General features: G+C 47.5%; 1 protein-coding gene and 1 long non-coding RNA gene across 10 annotated transcripts in view; one reads left to right on the top strand and one right to left on the bottom strand.

Moving 5' to 3' along the window:
• The window catches only part of LOC113938160, a 90,963-nt gene that overhangs the window by 50,639 nt on the left and 22,256 nt on the right, over positions 1-18,068 (top strand). The window contains exons 2-3 of the long non-coding RNA XR_003524838.2: positions 17,094-17,180; positions 17,383-17,533. This is a non-coding gene — a long non-coding RNA (uncharacterized LOC113938160). The remainder of the gene's footprint in view (positions 1-17,093; positions 17,181-17,382; positions 17,534-18,068) is intronic.
• PLB1 (phospholipase B1) overlaps positions 8,142-18,068 on the bottom strand; it is a 152,720-nt gene continuing 142,793 nt past the window's right edge. For 7 of the 9 annotated variants that reach the window (XM_027623350.1, XM_027623353.1, XM_027623349.1 and 4 more), the window contains 4 exons: positions 17,465-17,569; positions 16,705-16,800; positions 9,986-10,060; positions 8,142-8,550 (listed from right to left, as the gene is read on the bottom strand). In XM_027623350.1, coding sequence (XP_027479151.1) covers positions 8,347-8,550; positions 9,986-10,060; positions 16,705-16,800; positions 17,465-17,569 — 480 coding nt within the window. In that variant the 3' untranslated portion in view covers positions 8,142-8,346. Of the gene's footprint in view, positions 8,551-9,985; positions 10,061-13,918; positions 14,347-14,795; positions 15,710-16,704; positions 16,801-17,464; positions 17,570-18,068 lie in introns of those variants that run through there. The other 2 variants (XM_027623359.2, XM_027623356.1) reach the window with 2 other exon arrangements.

Genomic DNA, 18,068 nt, shown 5'->3' with positions numbered 1-18,068 from the left:
ATTCCCACCAAGAGTGTAGGAGGGTTCCGCTTTCTCCACATCCCCGCCACCATCTGTCGTTTCCTGACTTGTTCATTTTAGCCCTTCTGACTGGCGTGAGGTGGTATCTCATTGAGGTTTTGATTTGGATTTCCCTGATGCCGAGCGATGTTGAGCACTTTTTCATGTGTCTGTTGGCCATTTGGATGTCTTCTTTGGAAAAATGTCTGTTCATGTCTTCTGCCCATTTCTTGATTGGATTATTTGTTCTTTGGGTGTTGAGTTTGATGAGTTCTTTATAGATTTTGGATACTAGCCCTTTATCTGATATGTCATTTGCAAATATTTTCTCCCATTCTGTCGGTTGTCTTTTGGTTTTGTGGACTGTTTCTTTTGCTGTGCAAAAGCTTTTTATCTTGATGAAATCCCAATAGTTCATTTTTGCCCTGGCTTCCCTTGCCTTTGGCCATGTTTCTAGGAAGAAGTTGCTGCGGCTGAGGTCAAAGAGGTTGCTGCCTGTGTTCTCCTTTAGGATTTTGATGGACTCCTGTCTCACGTTTAGGTCTTTCAACCATTTGGAGTCTATTTTTGTGTGTGGTGTAAGGAAATGGTCCAGTTTCATTCTTCTGCATGTGGCTGTCCAATTTTCCCAACACCATTTGTTGAAGAGACTGTCTTTCTTCCCTTGGACATTCTTTCCTGCTTTGTCAAAGATTAGTTGACCGTAGAGTTGAGGGTCCAGTTCTGGGCTCTCTATTCTGTTCCATTCATCTATGTGTCTAATTTTTGTGCCATTACCATACTGTCTTGATGATGACAGCTTTGTCATAGAGCCGGAAGTCCAGAATTGTGATGCTGCCAGCTTTGCTTTTCTTTTTCAACAGTCTTCTGGCTATTTGGGGTCTTTTCTGGTTCCATACAAATTTTAGGATTATTTGTTCCATCTCTTTGAAAAAAGTGGATGGTATCTTGATGGGGATTGCATTGAATGTGTAGATTGCTCTAGGTAGCATGGACATCTTCACAATGTTTGTTCTTCCAATCCATGAGCATGGAACGTTTTCCCATTTCTTTGTGTCTTCTTCAATTTCTTTCATGAGTATTTTATAGTTTTCTGAGTACAGATCCTTTGCCTCTTTGGTTAAATTTATTCCTAGGTATCTTATGGTTTTGGGTGCAAATGTAAATGGGATTGACTCCTTAATTTCTCTCTCTTCTGTCTTGTTGTGGGTGTATAGGAATGCCACTGATTTCTGTGCATTGATTTTCTATCCTGCTACTTGACTGAACTCCTGTATGAGTTCTAGCGGTTTTGGGGTGGAGTCTTTTGGGTTTTCCACATACAGTATCATATCATCTGCAAAGAGTGAGAGTTTGACTTCCTCTTTGCCGATTTGGATGCCTTTGATTTCTTTTTGTTGTCTGATTGCTGTGGCTAGGACTTCTAATACTATGTTGAATAGCAGTGGTGAGAGTGGACATCCCTGCCGCGTTCCTGACCTTAGGGGGAAAGCTCTCAGTTTTTCCCCATTAAGAATGATACTCGCTGTAGGTTTTTCATAGATGGCTTTTATGATATTGAGGTATGTACCCTCTATCCCTATACTCTGAAGAGTTTTGATCAAGAAAGGATGCTGTACTTTGTCTAATGCTTTTTCTGCATCTATTGAGAGGATCATACGATTCTTGTTCTTTCTTTTGTTAATATATTGTATCACATTGATTGATTTGTGGATGTTGAACCAACCTTGCAGCCCAGGGATAAATCCCCCTTGGTCATGGTGAATAATCCTTTTAATGTACTGTTGGATCCTATTGGCTAGTATTTTGGTGAGAATTTTTGCATCCATGTTCATCAAGGATATTGGTCTGTAATTCTCCTTTTTGATGGAGTCTTTGTCTGGTTTTGGGATCAAGGTAATGGTGGCCCCATAAAATGAGTTTGGAAGTTTTCCTTCCATTTCTATTTTTTGGAACAGTTTCAGGAGAATAGGTATTAATTCTTCTTTAAATGTTTGGTAGAATTGCCCTGGGAAGCCATCTGGCCCTGGGCTTTTGTTTGTTGGGAGATTTTTGATGACTGCTTCCATTTCCTTAGTGGTTATAGGTCTGTTCAGGTTTTCTATTTCTTCCTGGCTCAATTTTGGTAGTTGATACATCTCTAGGAAAGCATCCATTTCTTCCAGGTTATCTAATTTGCTGGCATATAGTTGCTCAGAATATGTTCTTATAATTGTTTGTATTTCTTTGGTGTTGGTTGTGATCTCTGCTCTTTCCTTCATGATTTTGTTGATTTGGGTCATTTCTCTTTTCTTTTTGATAAGTCTGGCCAGGGGTTTATCAATCTTGTTAATTCTTTCAAAGAACCAGCTCCTAGTTTCGTTGATCTGTTCTACTGTTCTTTTGGTTTCTAGTTCATTGATTTCTGCTCTGATCTTTATTATTTCTCTTCTCCTGCTGGGTTTAGGCTTTATTTGCTGTTTTTTCTCTAGCTCCTTTAGGTGTAGGGTTAGGTTGTGTATTTGAGACGTTTCTTGTTTCTTGAGAAAGGCTTGTATTGCTATATACTTTCCTCTCAGGACTGCCTTTGCTGTATCCCAAAGATTTTGAACAGTTGTGTCTTCATTTTCATTGGTTTCCATAAATTTTTTAAATTCTTCTTTAATTTCCTGGTTGACCCATGCAATTTTTAGTAGGATGCTCTTTAGCCTCCATGTATTTGAGTTCTTTCTGACTTTCCTCTTGTGATTGAGTTCTAGTTTCAAAGCATTGTGGTCTGAAAATATGCAGGGAATAATCCCAATCTTTTGGTACCAGTTGAGACCTGATTTGTGACCTAGGATGTGATCTATTCTGGAGAATGTTCCATGGGCACTAGAGAAGAATGTGTATTCTGTTGCTTTGGGATGGAATGTTCTGAATATGTCTGTGAAGTCCATTTGATCCAGTGTGTCATTTAAGTCTTTATTTCCTTGTTGATCTTTTGCTTAGATGATCTGTCCATTTCAGTCAGGGGGGTGTTAAAGTCCCCCACTATTATTGTATTGTTGTCAATGTGTTTCTTTGCTTTTGTTATTAATTGCCTTATATAATTGGCTGCTCCCATGTTAGGGGCATAGATATTTACAATTGTTAGATCTTCTTGTTGGATAGACCCTTTAAGTAGGATATAGCGTCCTTCCTCATCTCTTATTACAGTGTTTGTTTTAAAATCTAATTTGTCTGATATAAGGATTGCCACCCCAGCTTTCTTTTGGTGTCCATTAGCATGGTAAATGGTTTTCCACCCCTTCACTTTCAATGTGGGGGTGTCTTTGGGTCTAAGATGAGTCTCTTGCAGACAGCATATCGATGGGTCTTGTTTTTTAATCCAATCTGATAGCCTGTGTCTTTTGATTGGGGCATTTAGCCCATTTACATTCAGGGTAATTATTGAAAGATATGAATTTAGTGCCATTGTATTGCATTCAGGGTAATTATTGAAAGATATGAATTTAGTGCCATTTACATTCAGGGTAATTATTGAAAGATATGAATTTAGTGCCATTGTATTGCCTGTAAGGTGACTGTTACTGTATATTGTCTGTGTTCCTTTCTGGTGTATGGTGCTTTTAGGCTCTCTCTTTGCTTAGAGGACCCCTTTCAATATTTCTGGTAGGGCTGGTTTCGTGTTTGCAAATTCCTTTAGTTTTTGTTTGTCCTGGAAGATTTTTATCTCTCCTTCTATTTTCAAAGACAGCCTAGCTGGATATAGTATTCTTGGCTGCATATTTTTCTCGTTTAGTGCTCTGAAGATATCATGCCAGTCCTTTCTGGCCTGCCAGGTCTCTGTGGATAGGTCTGTTGCCAATCTAATGTTTCTACCATTATAGGTTACATATCTCTTCTCCCGAGCTGCTTTCAGGATTTTCTCTTTGTCTCTGAGACTCGTAAGTTTTACTATTAGATGTTGGGGTGTTGACCTATTTTTATTGATTTTTGAGAGGGGTTCTCTGTGTCTCCTGGATTTTGATGCCTGTTTCCTTCCCCATATTAGGGAAGTTCTCTGCTACAATTTGCTCCAATATACCTTCTGCCCCTCTAAAGGAGAATGTATTAAAGTGCTTTCTAAACTGTAAGGAGCCAAATATGTTTTTGTTGTTTTATGATGGTTTTACAAAGCCCCTTGAATAAACTATTAGAATGAATGCTGATATGGGAAGGGTGTTAATTATGGAATACCTATTTTTTAAACTATTAGGGTTTTGTTTTGTTTTTTTGTTTTTTGTTTTAAAGATTATTTAGAGCATGAGCAAGCACTAGCAGGGGGAGCAGAGGGAGAAGGAGAAGCAGACTCCCCGCTGAGCAGGGAGCCCCATGTGGGACTCCATCCTGGGATCGAGATCATGACCTGAGCCGGAGGCAGACGCTTAACCAACTGAGCCACCCAGGTGCCCCTTAAACTATTGTTTTTAATCTAATTTCATTCTTAAAAAAAGACGTGAAAACACACAGAATCTGCCTTAGTTATCTCTGTAAGACTGGGATAATAGTCATGCCTACCTCATTGGGCTGTTGTAAGAATTATTGAGCAATACAGACTGACTGCTAAAAACAGGGCGCCTGGGTGGCTCAGTTGGTTAAGCGACTGCCTTCGGCTCAGGTCATGATCCTGGAGTCCCGGGATCGAGTCCCACATTGGGCTCCCTGCTCAGCAGGGAGTCTGCTTCTCCCTCTGACCCCCTTCCCTCTCGTGCTCTCTATCTCTCAAATAAATAAATAATAAAAAAAACCCGTGAAAACACACAGAATCTGCTTTAGTTATCTCTGTAAGACTGGGATAATAGTCATGCCTACCTCATTGGGCTGTTGTAAGAATTATTGAGCAATACAGACTGACTGCTAAAAACAGTGCCTGGTATACAGTAAATTCACAAGAAATGTTGGTTCACTGAGTGATCTGTTCTTTGAATACTTCTACTGGAGTTTATTTTTCTTTAATACCAATATATTCAATTCCTAGAAATTCTATTGGTTCTTAGTTTCTGCCTTTTTTAAAAAAAATAATGCCTTATTCTGGTCTGATGTTTTAAATTCCTTTGCCTTTAATCTTCTAAACATGCTTATGGTCTTTCTTCAACACTACTGTTATGTAAAATGTCCAGTTGTTGTGTCTATGGCTTCTCAGAGCCCTTGTTTGTTCATTTTTTTTTTCTAATTAAAAGATTTGCTCACTGCTGTAACTCCACACATCCTCTAGCAAAATAAGTCTTAGCCCCTACAGTTAATTTTTAAAATCCTAGATTATTAACTGGAAACGGCTGACTTCTTCAGACCAGTTGGAAACAGAGAAACCGATTGTGTCCTCATAGCCTTGGGAAGATTATACTATCCTGCCTGTCTAGGTTTTTATTTTACAGCACATTGATTTGCAACTTGGTCTATTTCACTTCTAGAATCACCTGTTTTATATTTCCAGGCTATTTCCCCCACGCTGGACACCAGTATTCATTTGGCTGAATTTCCACTATGTAATGCAAGTAGAGCTCTGGGCCAGTTAGTGCTTCCCTGAGTCTGGGTTTTCTCCTCCGTGAAAAGGGGATAATAGGGACGTGTGGTTTAATTACCGTGTGCTGTGGTGTCTGTCGTAGTGTAAGCACCCTGTCAGCTTTTACTGCTATTGTTTTTCTTCGTACTACTCTTTTGTACAAATCCAATGCAGCCTGATAGTACAACCATTGCAACAGTCGAGTCACCGTGAACTCCTTGCCCTCTCCGTAGTATCCGCTAATCTGGCTGTGTCTAGCTCCGCCATCTTGTTTTTCTGGCTTGCTTGTTGTCCCCTGAGCACACCATGCTTGGTTGCCTCTCCATGCGGATGGAGTTTGCCTAATTTCAACAACTCCGTTCTTGGTGGCCTCTGACCAAGTCCTCTCACCATCTTTCAGAGCTCAGGGTTCCCTGTGCTTTATGAAGAAGGCTTTTGATCAAGTTTAATCCACCCTGATCTCTTTTGAATTCAAAACCCTCTGTGGAGAGCACCATGGAGCATAGCGTTCTCAGGATTTGGTGGCTTCATTCATGGCGTGGCTATGGGTGTCCACGTAACTAGATTGACTATTTTCCCATAGGAAAGGAACATGGCACGCGTCCAATGTATACATGTTACCACCAGGTACAAGTAGCAACTCTCACATATTTTAAAATGTTGGCTTTTTGTATGTATTTAGGGGGAATTTGGGGCCTGGCTTATGCTTGTGTCTTTGTTTTTTTTCTTTGTTTCTTTTTTTTTTTTTAAGATTTTATTTATTTATTTGACTGAGAGAGACACAGGGAACACAAGCAGGTGTAGCGGGAGAGGGAGAAGCAGGCTTCCCGCAGAGCAGGGAGCCCGATGCAGGGCTCGATCCCAGGACCCTCAGATCATGACTTGAGCCAAAGGCAGATGCTTAAGGACTGAGCCACCCAGGCACCCGTGTCTCTTTGTTTCTTCTAAGTGTTTCCTTGGTCACCAGGATGGGATCGCTTTTTTTTGGTTAATTTTTCAGACTGGGGGCTCCTGGATTACTCAGGTAGCATACATAAATTCCAACCCAAGTGAGGACAGACTTGTGGTTATGAATTCCAGGATTCTTTGAGGTGGGAGCTGTTGAAGGAATGAAAACTTGAGGAATAAGAAAAAAAAAAGAGGGCATCGTGGTGCTGGACTCTTTGGAATTAGTGGGTTATCTTTGCTGTTAACTGTGGTAAGCCAGAAGCACAAGCTGGGATGTGGCAGGTCTTTAGGACACATAAGATTCAGTCACTATGTTTTTTGGTCCATAGGAAGAATTGGGGGCGGGTATACTGTTCTCATGGTACAGGAACAGAAATTGAAGCCCAAAGGAACACCGGGCCTGAATCTAGGTTCTCTGGGGACTCCGCTCTGCTTACCAAAGAGATAAGATGATGGAGGGAAGGCAGGCAGTCTTCACTGGTACATTCCTGCCCAATTCCCAAACCCATCTCTGGACCTAGGCACTTCCCTGACAACCTGGATCCTATCTCAACTCTTTACAGAGGAGAAACCAATCCCGTTTTACATGTGCACTACTTTAGAGTTGCCGAGCATTTTTGTAGATGTTTGTTTTCCAGCAGTGCTGTGAGGCAAGCAAAATGAGTACTCTGATTCCGGTTTTATAGATGAGATATCTGAGAAACTGGGGCTCCGGCTGGTGACGGGGTTTGCTCTGAAGGCCACACATTGAAATGGTATGTCTGGGTTTTCTAACTCCTGCTCTTTGTCATCCCAAGCGTTGGGATCAGACAGGTACTTAGAATGCAGATGATCATGGAGTCTCTTTTGGTTTTTATTGAGGTGAAATTCACAGGACCTGCAATTTACCATTTTAGAGTGAACGATTTGGTGGCATTTAGTGCATTCACAATGTTGTGCAACTAAGACGTCTATTTTTCCTCACTCCTTCCCTGGGATTTTTGTGTGGAATGAGAGAGAATCTGTGTAAGACATCCAGCTCAGGGCCTTGTGCCCTCACAGGGGCTCAATGAATGTAGCCTGTATTATTGGACTCTCTCTAGGGTGTGCTCCAAATTCTGGTCGTGTAGAAAGAGGAATTCTTTCTTGAAGTTAGCAATTTGAGAAAATTAGGTTGCAGATAGATAAATGAAGTATTCATGCCCCCCCCCCTTTTTAAAGACATTTCAAAATTTCTCTCTTCCAGATAACTTTCCTCAAGGAACTCCTCCTAGTCTGAGAGCGATCAGACACCTTTACCTACCGATGCACCAGAACAGAATTGTACCGTGTCGTGCAGTTTCTTGTTTCTTTGTAGGAGTTTGTCTTCTCAGCCAGGTTGTGACACGCACAGGATGTCCACATTGTCCTGGGTACAAAACAGCTGTGTAAAACCTAGGTGTTGGATTATATTTGAATGGTGGTCAGCCAGCTCCAAATCCAGCCACCACCTGGTGGCCAGCATTTTTCCCATCTTTTAACTAGTGGGTTCGGTGACTGAGGATCTGCTCCTTGGGTGCCGGCTGGAGCCTGACTGAGGCCGGTCTGTGCTCTGGTTGACCATTGCTCGGGCAGCTCTAGCTGAGACAGGACACGAAAGTGTCCAGCTCTCACACCTGCATCGCACAACAGATGGAAAGCGAGCGCTTCAAGCAGACTGACCCAAGAATAGAATGGCTTTGGCCTTTATTTATATTTGGCAATTCTAGGAGCATAGGCCCCAGGCCCCAAGGAGTAGTGACTGTCCCTTTGGCTTCTGATGTTGCCAGGCGTTGAAGCACATGCTCTCTGCAGTGGCCAAGGTGGCGGAGGTAGAGGGCTGGTGAGGAGTGTGGCTGGGGCATTTAGGATGAGCACCGCACCTGGCGGGAGGCCTAGAAGCTCATAGTGTTTAGGATCATTGGAGGATTTTCCTGCTGGCGACCTCTTACGACTCTCCAGACCATCATGGTGCCAACCCCAAGGACAAGGCCACCTCCTGCTGCCACTGGCATGGCCCAGTTCAGCACATTGGGGCCTGCTTCAGACTGGTCTTGGCGGAGCTGACTGTTCCTCAGGGTGTAGAGGTAAGGGCTCTCCTGTGGAGGAGGAGGAGAGGGTCAGGGGTTAAGGACCTCAGAAAACCATCCATCTGCTCACCTTAGGCTTGCGTAGTCCCTATCCCGGCGATGGTGCGATAAACTTGCACATCTTCACAGCCCTCCTGTTAGTAAGGCTCCTTCATCTACACTGTGCCCAAACCTTCTGAACGAGGATGGGTCTCCAAAGTGGCCAATACCCCGCTATAACCTCCTTTTGGTTTCTCACCAGCATCCCCTCTCCTGTCAACCTGATTTTGAAACAAGATTGGGAATTGTTTCTGATTTGAAACAGAAACAAGAACAGGACCAAAGGAAGAGAGTCCTGGGGGCTGCAAAGCCCCCACCTCTGTCTTCTCTGGGCCACCACTGGACAGCTGTCCCCATCCTCTGACCTCAGAAGTGCCCAGGAGCAGGACGACAGTCGGTGTGCCTGTGGTAGGTTAGAGAACTGAGCATGAGGGGGGCCCAGAGAGGAGATATTCAGGCCTGCCTCCCTGGATTCTCTCCTTCCTCTGTGAACACGAGCGTGCAGCTGGGAGAGTGATGAAGGGTTCCGATGTGGCCACTCTCACTGTCCTGTCAGCCAGTAGGTCATGTTCAGAAACAATCACATCCCAAAGGAGCCTGGGGCGTGTCCTTTGAGAGGTGTAAACAGAAAAGAGACCAACACAGGTGTGTTCGGGGGGCAGCAGTAGGGTGAGGGAAGGGAACAGTAGCCCGGGGAGGGGGGCTGCCCCTCGGCCTTGAAGGATGTAGCAATCTCCCACAGGCAGAGATGGGGATGAGCCTCCAGAAGACACAGACGTGGCAATTGCGGGCCTTGTCTGAGGAGCTGACCCTTTCTCCAGGAACACGGCATGTCTGAGGCCATAGAGGAAGCTGGGCCTCCCCTCTGGATGCTCCAGTGAGCAGCTGGGACCAGGGAAGTGTTTCCAGCGGCCTCGGTAAGGCTAGAGTGACTGTCCGTGCAGGCTGCATGGTGCCTGGCAGCAGTTCTGGGCTGGACAGGGAAGGGAAGGATGACCAGCGGAGCATGTTAGGAGTGTGGCCAGCAGTGTGGGTGAGAGCAGTGAGGGAAGAGAGAATGTGCAGGGAAGGGAGGAAGAAGAGCACAGGTCCCCAGAACAGGCATGGTGTCTTATTGCTCTCTGTACAAACCCCCCCACACTTGACCACTGCCCATTCATCCCTCTCCCCTGAGCCCTTGTTCCATGGACTCTTGCTTTCTCCCTCCTACACCCTGAGGAGCTATGAAGTCTCAGGGACCAGGAGAAGTGGTGAGATTTGAGAATGGTGGCAGCAAACAAAGGTGAGTGATGATACAGCTCCCAGGGACCTCCTCGGTGCCTTCTGGTTTGGGGGACCACCCCATCCCCCCAAGCATCTGTTTCACACGAGACAGGACAGGCAGGAAGTTAGGACGTTTACTCACAGGAGAGGGGCACTTGAGTTTGGTTCGGCTGTGGGTGAAGTTGTTGGAGGTTGTCTTCTGGCCCACCGGCTCCAGCTGAAGAGAGAAAGGAAACCGGGATTTCCTCCACGGTGGCCGAGACCTCCCTGTCGGAGGAGGATCTCCACCTGACCCCCTCTCTCTACCAGCATGGGTTATAACCCAATAAACGCAAGATCCATGGCAGATGCCTCACTGCCGGACCTGGCTTCTGACTCAGAAGGGGCAGGTCAGAGTCCATCAGGCAGGGCGAGACCCTGAGTCTGTGCCCTGGCTTGACCAAGGAAGACACTGCGGCCCAGCACAGTGACTCCATGCAAGGGCCTGGCCCAGAACCTCCGTTTCCTGCTTCCCTTCTGCGTGGCTGTGATCACACACACCCTGCATTTGCAATTTTATAAAATGGTGATAATCCTATTTACCAACTTCAAGTGTACAGGGCTAGTCGGTTTCAGAAAAACTTTAACAACATATTGGTTACTCTACCTGGCTTGTCAACCTCAAGAAATTTTTCTCACTTGAACTACTTTGTATGTTTTTCACACAGATGTAGAGGTCTACTTGGAACATCCCTGGAGCAATTGTTGTTCAGAGAGGTTCTGCTTAATACTTTTAGTCCTGAGCCCCTCTGAGAATGAACTAGAAGCTGCTGTACACCCCTTCCCAGCACCTTTAGCCAACAGCCTGCCCCTTGACATGCGGCCAGTCCCGGGGAAGGGTAGGCCCCTGGCGCTCTCTGACTGCGTAGCTTCTGCCCTTAGAATCCGCTTCCTTGCCCAGTCCTGAGCCCCTCTGCTCCTGACCCCCAGGTACTGCCTCCGAGGGAGGTAGAAGGATGCTATGCCAGCTACCTTGCCCGTGATCTTGCTTTCCGTTGTCCTACAGCTGCTCTGGCCCTGAGAGAGACCCCACGGTGACAGTCAGAGCACAGTGGACACATCCCCTGGGGTCCAGACTCTGCTGCTGAGAGCTGTTGGTGCTAGGCAGGCTCCCGAGCTGCCCCAACCACCCACATTTGGCTGTTGCGAACATCAGATGAGAAATGACGCCAAGCAGGAGGTAGTTTACTTATGTGTCGTTCCTACTTGCTTAGAGCTGAGGAAGCACAAGCTTCTTGTAATGGAACGACCACCGAGTGACCATATAGGTACTCAAGGTCAGGTTGGCTGATTCCCTGACATTCCAGGAACCCGGGAACTAAGTGGCACAGAAGAAGGTAAGGATCACGTCATGGATTTGAGGACTGCATCGGTTTCTCCCTTTCTCCTGGCTCCTTGTCATCCGTGCGCAGTCTCCCAGCATCCTCCCTGAGCCCGTGTCCCCTCCAGCTACCTTCACCACCCCTCCCTGTGCCTCTAGGAAGACTCATTTGTGGTCACTGGCTGCACTTCCTGACCTCCCATTCCAATGCCCACTCCAGTCAGACTTCGGTCTCCGTCACTTGACTGAAGTTCTGGTCAAGGTCACTATGACCTCCATCTCACCAGACTCAATGCTCACTTTGTGGTTTTCATCTTGCTTGACTTTTCAGCAACATTTGTCAAAGTTGATGCGTCCCTCTTGAAACGCTCACCCATCTGGGCTTCCGGAACAGGGCACTCTCCTGCCCACCTCCCCACTGCCCCCCCTTCATCTGTCGCTGAGGTCAGAAGTTGGAATGAAGCCCCTGGGGCGTGGGGGTAGGTCCCAGCTCTTGCCCACCTACTCTTCTCTAGGAGCTCCTCGTCAATCCCATGGCCTCAAATACCCCTCCCATGAACGACCCCCACATTTATTTTCTTAAATCTCCATTCCTGACTCCGTCTCTGAGCTTCAGCTCATAGATTCAACAGCTTACTTGATGCCTCCAGGTAGATTTCCAGAAAGTGGTTCACACTTATCGTGGCCAAAAGAGAACTTTTGATTTTTTTCCCCCTCAAGCTTATTTCTCTCCAGCACCTCAACCATCCACCCAATTTTCTTGATTCCAAATGGAGGAGTCATCTCTTGTTCCTTTTCTTTTAATTTAAATTCTAGTTAATATACAGTGGAATATTCGTTTCAGGTGTACAATATAGTGATTCAACACTTCCATACAATATCAGGTGCTCATTACAAGTGCCCTCCTTAATCCCCGTCACCTGTTTAACCCACCCCCCCCCACCTCCTTCTCATCTCTGTTCCTCTTCTAACCTCCTCCATCAGCCAGTCCAAAAACAAATCCCAACTCTGACCCTTTCTCTCCTTCTCCACTGTCATCACCCTGGGCCCATCCGCCTTCATCTCTCACCTGGGCTCCTGGTCTAATTCCACTCTTCCTTCCTTCTAGTCCATGGCTACACGGCAGCCAGTGGGCAAACCAGATCCTCTGGCTTCCCTGTTGGAAGCCATCCAAGGACCTGGCCCTGCTCTCGCTCACCTCTCTGACCTTGCTCACCTCCCTCCAGTTACACTGGCCCTTCTGTTGCTCAGACACTTCAAACTCATTCCTGACTCCAGGCCCGCACAGGTCCTATTTCTTCTGCCTGGAACACTCTGGCCCTAGACTTCTGCATGCCTGGCAGGCTCCTGACATTCAGTTCTCAGCTCACAGGTCACTTATCAGAGATGCCTCCCTCTCCCCCACCATTACTCTGGTGCATTCCCTCCCTCCCTCCCTCTCTCTTTTTTCTCTCTCTTTCCCCTGAATGTGGTCAGAAAGTCTTAGTGACTTGTTGAGTTTCCTCTGTCCTTTCCCTGTGATGCAAGGATGTTCTTTTCCCCAGCACCTGGGGTGGTCCCCTCTGCATAGTGATGCTCAATAAATAGTTGTTGAGGGAGTGCGTGGGTGGACTAGCGTCACAGAGTCCTGAGTGGAGCAGCTCAGGCAAGAAGGCCTGGGGCTGGGGCGCCTGGGTGGCTCAGATGGTTAAGCGTCTGCCTTCGGCTCAGGTCATGATCCCAGGGTCCTGGGATCGAGTCCCGCATCGGGCTCCCTGCTCCTTGGGAGCCTGCTTCTCCCTCTGCTTCTCTCTCTCTCTCTCTCTCTCCTTCTCTCTCTCTCTCTCTCTCTCTCCTCCTCTGTCTCTCATGAATAAATAAATAAAAAAATTAAAAAAAAAAAAAAGAAGGCCTGGGGCTGGCCCCAGGAAATGAAGTTGTTTTCCTGAGAACCCACCTTTCCTAAGCCTGATACTGCAGATACCAACGATGTGGCAAATAACAGGGCTGGGGCAGGGTGCAGCGGCAGGGCGGGCCTCTAGTCTGTTCTGGGGATTCAGGGAAGGCTTCCTGTAGGAGCTGGCACCTGAGTTGAGTGGTGAGGTGGCTATGAGTTAGGAGAAGAAGATTGGAAGGACAGTCCACGATAAGGGGATGAGCAAGAGCCAACACACAGACGCATGAGATACCATGGGTGGTGCGGGAAACTGCACTCCTTACCAGACTGCCCTACTGCCAGTCAGAGGGGGGTGGGCGTGACTGCTGGAGAGGTTAACTGGGGCCAAGTCTCCGAAGGCCTGGTGTGCTATGCTAAGGGGCCTAGCCTTTCCCCTTTGGGGAGGGGCAGGCCTTGGAAGTTTGGTCGGATTTTCATTTACACAGATTCCTGGGGCTGCCCTGTGGCAGAGAGATCTAAGACAGTGGTTTGCAAACCCTGTATAATATCACCTGGGAGCTTCTGAAACCTGCTGAACCCAGGTGCTACTCCAGACTAATCCAGAATTTCTGGGGATGAGGTCCAGGCACTAGTGTTTTGTTTGGGTTATTGTTTTCAAGTCACCTTTTTATTGAAGCTAGCATACATTTAGAAACAAGTATAAATCACAGGTGAACAGCTGATAAATTGTGGTAAAATGAATGAACTGTAAACGGCATCCAGATCAAGGTACAGAACATTACCAGCACTCAGCATCCCTCCCACCCTCTTCCAGTACTATCCTTCCCCTGCCCCCCCCAAGACCATATGTTAATTTGCTTGTTTTTGAAATTTATAGACATAGTTGCATGTGGCTGAAGTTTGCTGCTTCTCAGTGCTGGGAGGTAGTCCATTGCATGAATGTGTCACATTTTGATTATCCATTCTATTGGTGCACATTTGGGGAGCTTCCTGCCTGGGGATTGTGAATGGCGCTGCTGTGAAAATTCCTGCATGCATCTTTTGGGGAGCCCAAGTGTATCTGTTGGGGATACACCTAGGGATGGGTTCGCTGGGTCACAGGGAATCCAGATGTTCAGCCATCGTGGTTCGGCCAAACTGGTTGCCGGTATGAATGTTCTCCAGATTATTCTAACCTCTGGCCAGAGCTGAGCACTGCTGTTCTAATGGTGGTGGTAAGCCCAGTGCCAGGGACACCAGGTAGGAGGCTCGCATGGTCACCTAGCACCTGGGGAGATGCAAAGGTTGGAGGACTGCAAGATTTCTAGGGAAGAGGGAGCAGGGGCCCGTGGGGGAATAGCGTCAGAAAAAGAAGGAAAAACTGTAAGAACATGAAAGAAGGAAAAAGCAAGAGGAAAACGCTCCCTCGTGCTGCTGGTGTTTCTGGTGTTGGTTTTGCAACGGTCTCCGGAGGAGGCACAATCTGCTGAGCAGAGGTACAGGAGATGAAACAGACTAAAAGTGGGTCTGTTGCCACAGGAGGGTAGCCTGTGAGCGTCGGCCAAAGCCTGCAGACGCCACGTCATCGGACTCTCAGAGTGAGACGTGAACTCACTGGTTACATATGTGCTGACCAGGGTGGGGGCGGGGAGGCCGGCTGGTGCTGTGTCCAGGGCACTGGGGAATTTGACGTGGGTTCTAATCCCTGCTCGGCCTTGAACTGGCTGTGTGCTTCCTCTCCCTGTATGCTAGTTACAGAGCATTCTGGCTAGATGACCTGCCAGATCTCCTCTAAGTTCTAGTGGCCTATTATATATGTCGCTCTAGGGGGTCACCAGAAGGAGATGGTCTGAAAAGTTGGCATGATGTAATGGGTTTATATCTGAGATGGTTTTGGATGAAAACATGGGACTATGTAATTACTTCCCTAAATTATACAGCACAGGACAAGACACTCTTAGATGATTTCAGTTTAGTTTTGCCTTGTTTTTTAAAATTAGGGGCATGGCTAGGACAGTGGTGGCTGGGAACCCTGGACAGGCCGGTGGGGTTACCAAGATGACTCTACGGCAGCGCTCACCCCTTTGTTTTCCTACCTGCTCCCCTCCCACTTGCCCTTATGTATAACAAGCCTCTCCCCTGGGCCAATGGGGAGAACCACCGAGCTGCTTTGGAAGAGGCAGCCAGAACTGTGTTGTTAATTACTGCAGAAAGAGACCAGCAGGCCCAATTGTGTTCAAGTCCTCGGGCTGGCCATCGTGCCCCAGAGAACTCCCAGAGCACCTGGGCATTACGCAGGCTGGGGATGCCACCAGGTAGGAAGACCACCCATCCCCTGATGGAAATGCTGGGAAGGAAAGGAGGAGGGGCTGAGCATTCCTGGCCCTTCTTAGAATCTGTGGATTCTCCTGAGATCTCAGGGGGCTACAAAGGGGACTGTGCACAGATACCCACTCTTTGGGGGGTGGGTTTTAAAAGGAATGAAGTCATGGGACTCCATCAGTAGAGGACAACTGGACTTCAGAATTGCTCTCAGGAATGATATCGTGCAAACTTTGGTGAACAAGATTCCTGTGGAGGTTGGGTGGGAGGGAACTCAACGATGTTTTGACTGAAGTTCCAAGTTCTGGGCTGACAGAGTGTGACGAAACCTTTAGGAGTGGGCAGAATGTGGCGTCAATAAGGGAAACAAAGGGAGAAGGAAGGCCGAGTCTGTGATTAACTGGGCCAAGGACGGAACCTGTTGGCATGCTGCTGGGGAAGAGGAGGTGGTGTGGCTAAGGGGCGGGCCGTGCTGGGCAGGCTGGGTGAGGGGGCAGGTGTGGGGATATTCGCACAAGGGAGTCCTGGCAGAGAGGCAGCCAGCCCGAAACTGCAGTAAAAGCAAGAGTGTGGATTTGTTTGGTCACCACAGGAGAAATGGGGGAATGCAGGCTGGGGTGAGGATTGGGTTACCCGCTGAGCCAAGATCAGAAGAAGCCACTGGATTGGAAAGGTATTTCGTTTGCTCTGCGCAACAGGACACAGCTATTGGGGTCACTGGTCAAGCTCTGTTCCAGCAGAGCGGGTTGTAAAGGAGTGGCCAGCCCGAAGAGGCAAGGCACAAGGCCAGGCGGCCCTGGGGCCCCTCTATATGTGCATTTCCTAAGGTCCCCATCATCCCCGTCAGAAAGGACTGGAATAGGTCGACAGCCTGGGGAAACAGGCTGGGTGGCTCTTTTATTTTTGATGCTTAAAGAATCATCAGGAATGTGTTGAGATTAGGGTAATGGGGGCTGGCATTCTCTGAATGCTAATGATTGTGTTGGGTGCTATGTATACGGTACCTTGATTTTCTGAGATCTGTGTCATTTGCCTTGTTTTTTATGGATATTGATACAGAGGACCAAAGGGCATTTGCTCAAGGTCACACAGTAAGGGGTTGAAACTGATTTCATCCAGTTTATCTGATTATAAAATTATCCACCCCTCCATACTGGGAAATTGCTCAAATAATCGAATCTGTCAGGACAAAGAAGTTGTGGCACCATTTTGAACTTTGGGGAGAAAGGAGCTCTGTCCGCCAGCAGGTTTTTCGTTTTGCGCAATGGCCAACACCCTTGGGTGGTCCCCTCTGACACAGCCCAAGGGGCACTTAGGCACTCACCAAGTTGTTCCAGAGCGCGATGGCCATCTCGGCATGACCACGTTCTGAGAAGTGGAAACAGTCCTCGGAGAAGAAGGTGAGGTCAGTGCTCCCTCTCTGTGACCAAAGGCAAAGGGATTACGTTCCTGGGGAAAAAGGCACCCCCCCACCCCCGCAGGTGTCCTCGGCATCATTCCTTTCGATTCCGCCACCTGGCTCAGAGATTGATGGAGAAACTCCCCAATTTTGGAACTTTTAAAAAGACCTGAATTGTAGCCACCCACAGTCCATCCCTTTTCCTTCCACGTCCCTGCCCTAACAGATGACTTTCCATTCTATCCCAATCTAGCATATAGCAGGGCCAGGCCTGGGGAGCTTGGTCACTGATAATTTTCTCCTTTTCTTTCCAGGTATATCTAAGTTCTGATCATACGAGGAAAAAAAAAAAGCAAAATCTTAGGAGCCCTCTTGGATCCATATCGTCAGAAAAAGCTCAGGTACAGGGGCGCCTGGGTGGCTCAGTTGGTTAAGCGACTGCCTTCAGCTCAGGTCATGATCCTGGAGTCCCGGGATCGAGTCCCGCATCCGGCTCCCTGCTCAGCAGGGAGTCTGCTTCTCCCTCTGACCCTCCCCCCTCTCATGTGCTCTCTCTCTCATTCTCTCTCTCAAATAAATAAAAATCTTAAAAAAAAAAAAAAGGAAAAAGCTCAGGTACAGAAGGAAGTACATCACCTAAGATGAGCCCCTCCCCACGTGCCTCCCAGAAACACCCGCAGCTTACGCTGTTCAGGGGGATGAGAGTGTTTTGGAAGAAAGGCTGCACAACCACGGCGAAGTCCTCACGCTGCAGGTACTGGGGCTTATAGGACAACCTGGAGATGCCGCTCTGTAGAGGGGGGAGATGTTCTTCAACCCTCCTGGCAGGGCTGGCCACACGAGCTCTAGTCCTGCTGTCTCGGATTGGCTGTGATGCGCCCCACCCACCCACAGCCAGAGGTGACTTCAAGGAATACTCTAGTGCACATGCATGCGCTCACGTTGTCTGCACCCAGGCATGAGCACCACCCATTCTGAAGTCTCTGTGAGGCTGGGTCGGAGCCTCTGATCAGACTGTGTGGGCCAAAGGGCTCCCCTGGTCTCACTGCATGAAGAGCTGAATTAGAACATAGGGTTCTGGTTCAGATCCAGCTCTAATGGGGAGCATTTCAACACCAGCTCCCCCAAATGCCTGTGCACTTGGGGGATGAAGGTCCATGTCAAAGGGTTAGATGTGCTTCTCCTCAAGAACCTAACAATCCATCTAGAAAAATGAGGATGTAAGAAAACATGAGAACCAACTAGGGCTTCAGGGTCCATGAAGGTAGACGGAAGCCAATAGGGGGAGA

Source organism: Zalophus californianus, chromosome 8 (genome assembly GCF_009762305.2).
Source record: "Zalophus californianus isolate mZalCal1 chromosome 8, mZalCal1.pri.v2, whole genome shotgun sequence".
Lineage (NCBI taxonomy): Eukaryota > Metazoa > Chordata > Mammalia > Carnivora > Otariidae > Zalophus > Zalophus californianus.
This window is presented reverse-complemented; position numbering and strand designations above follow the sequence as displayed.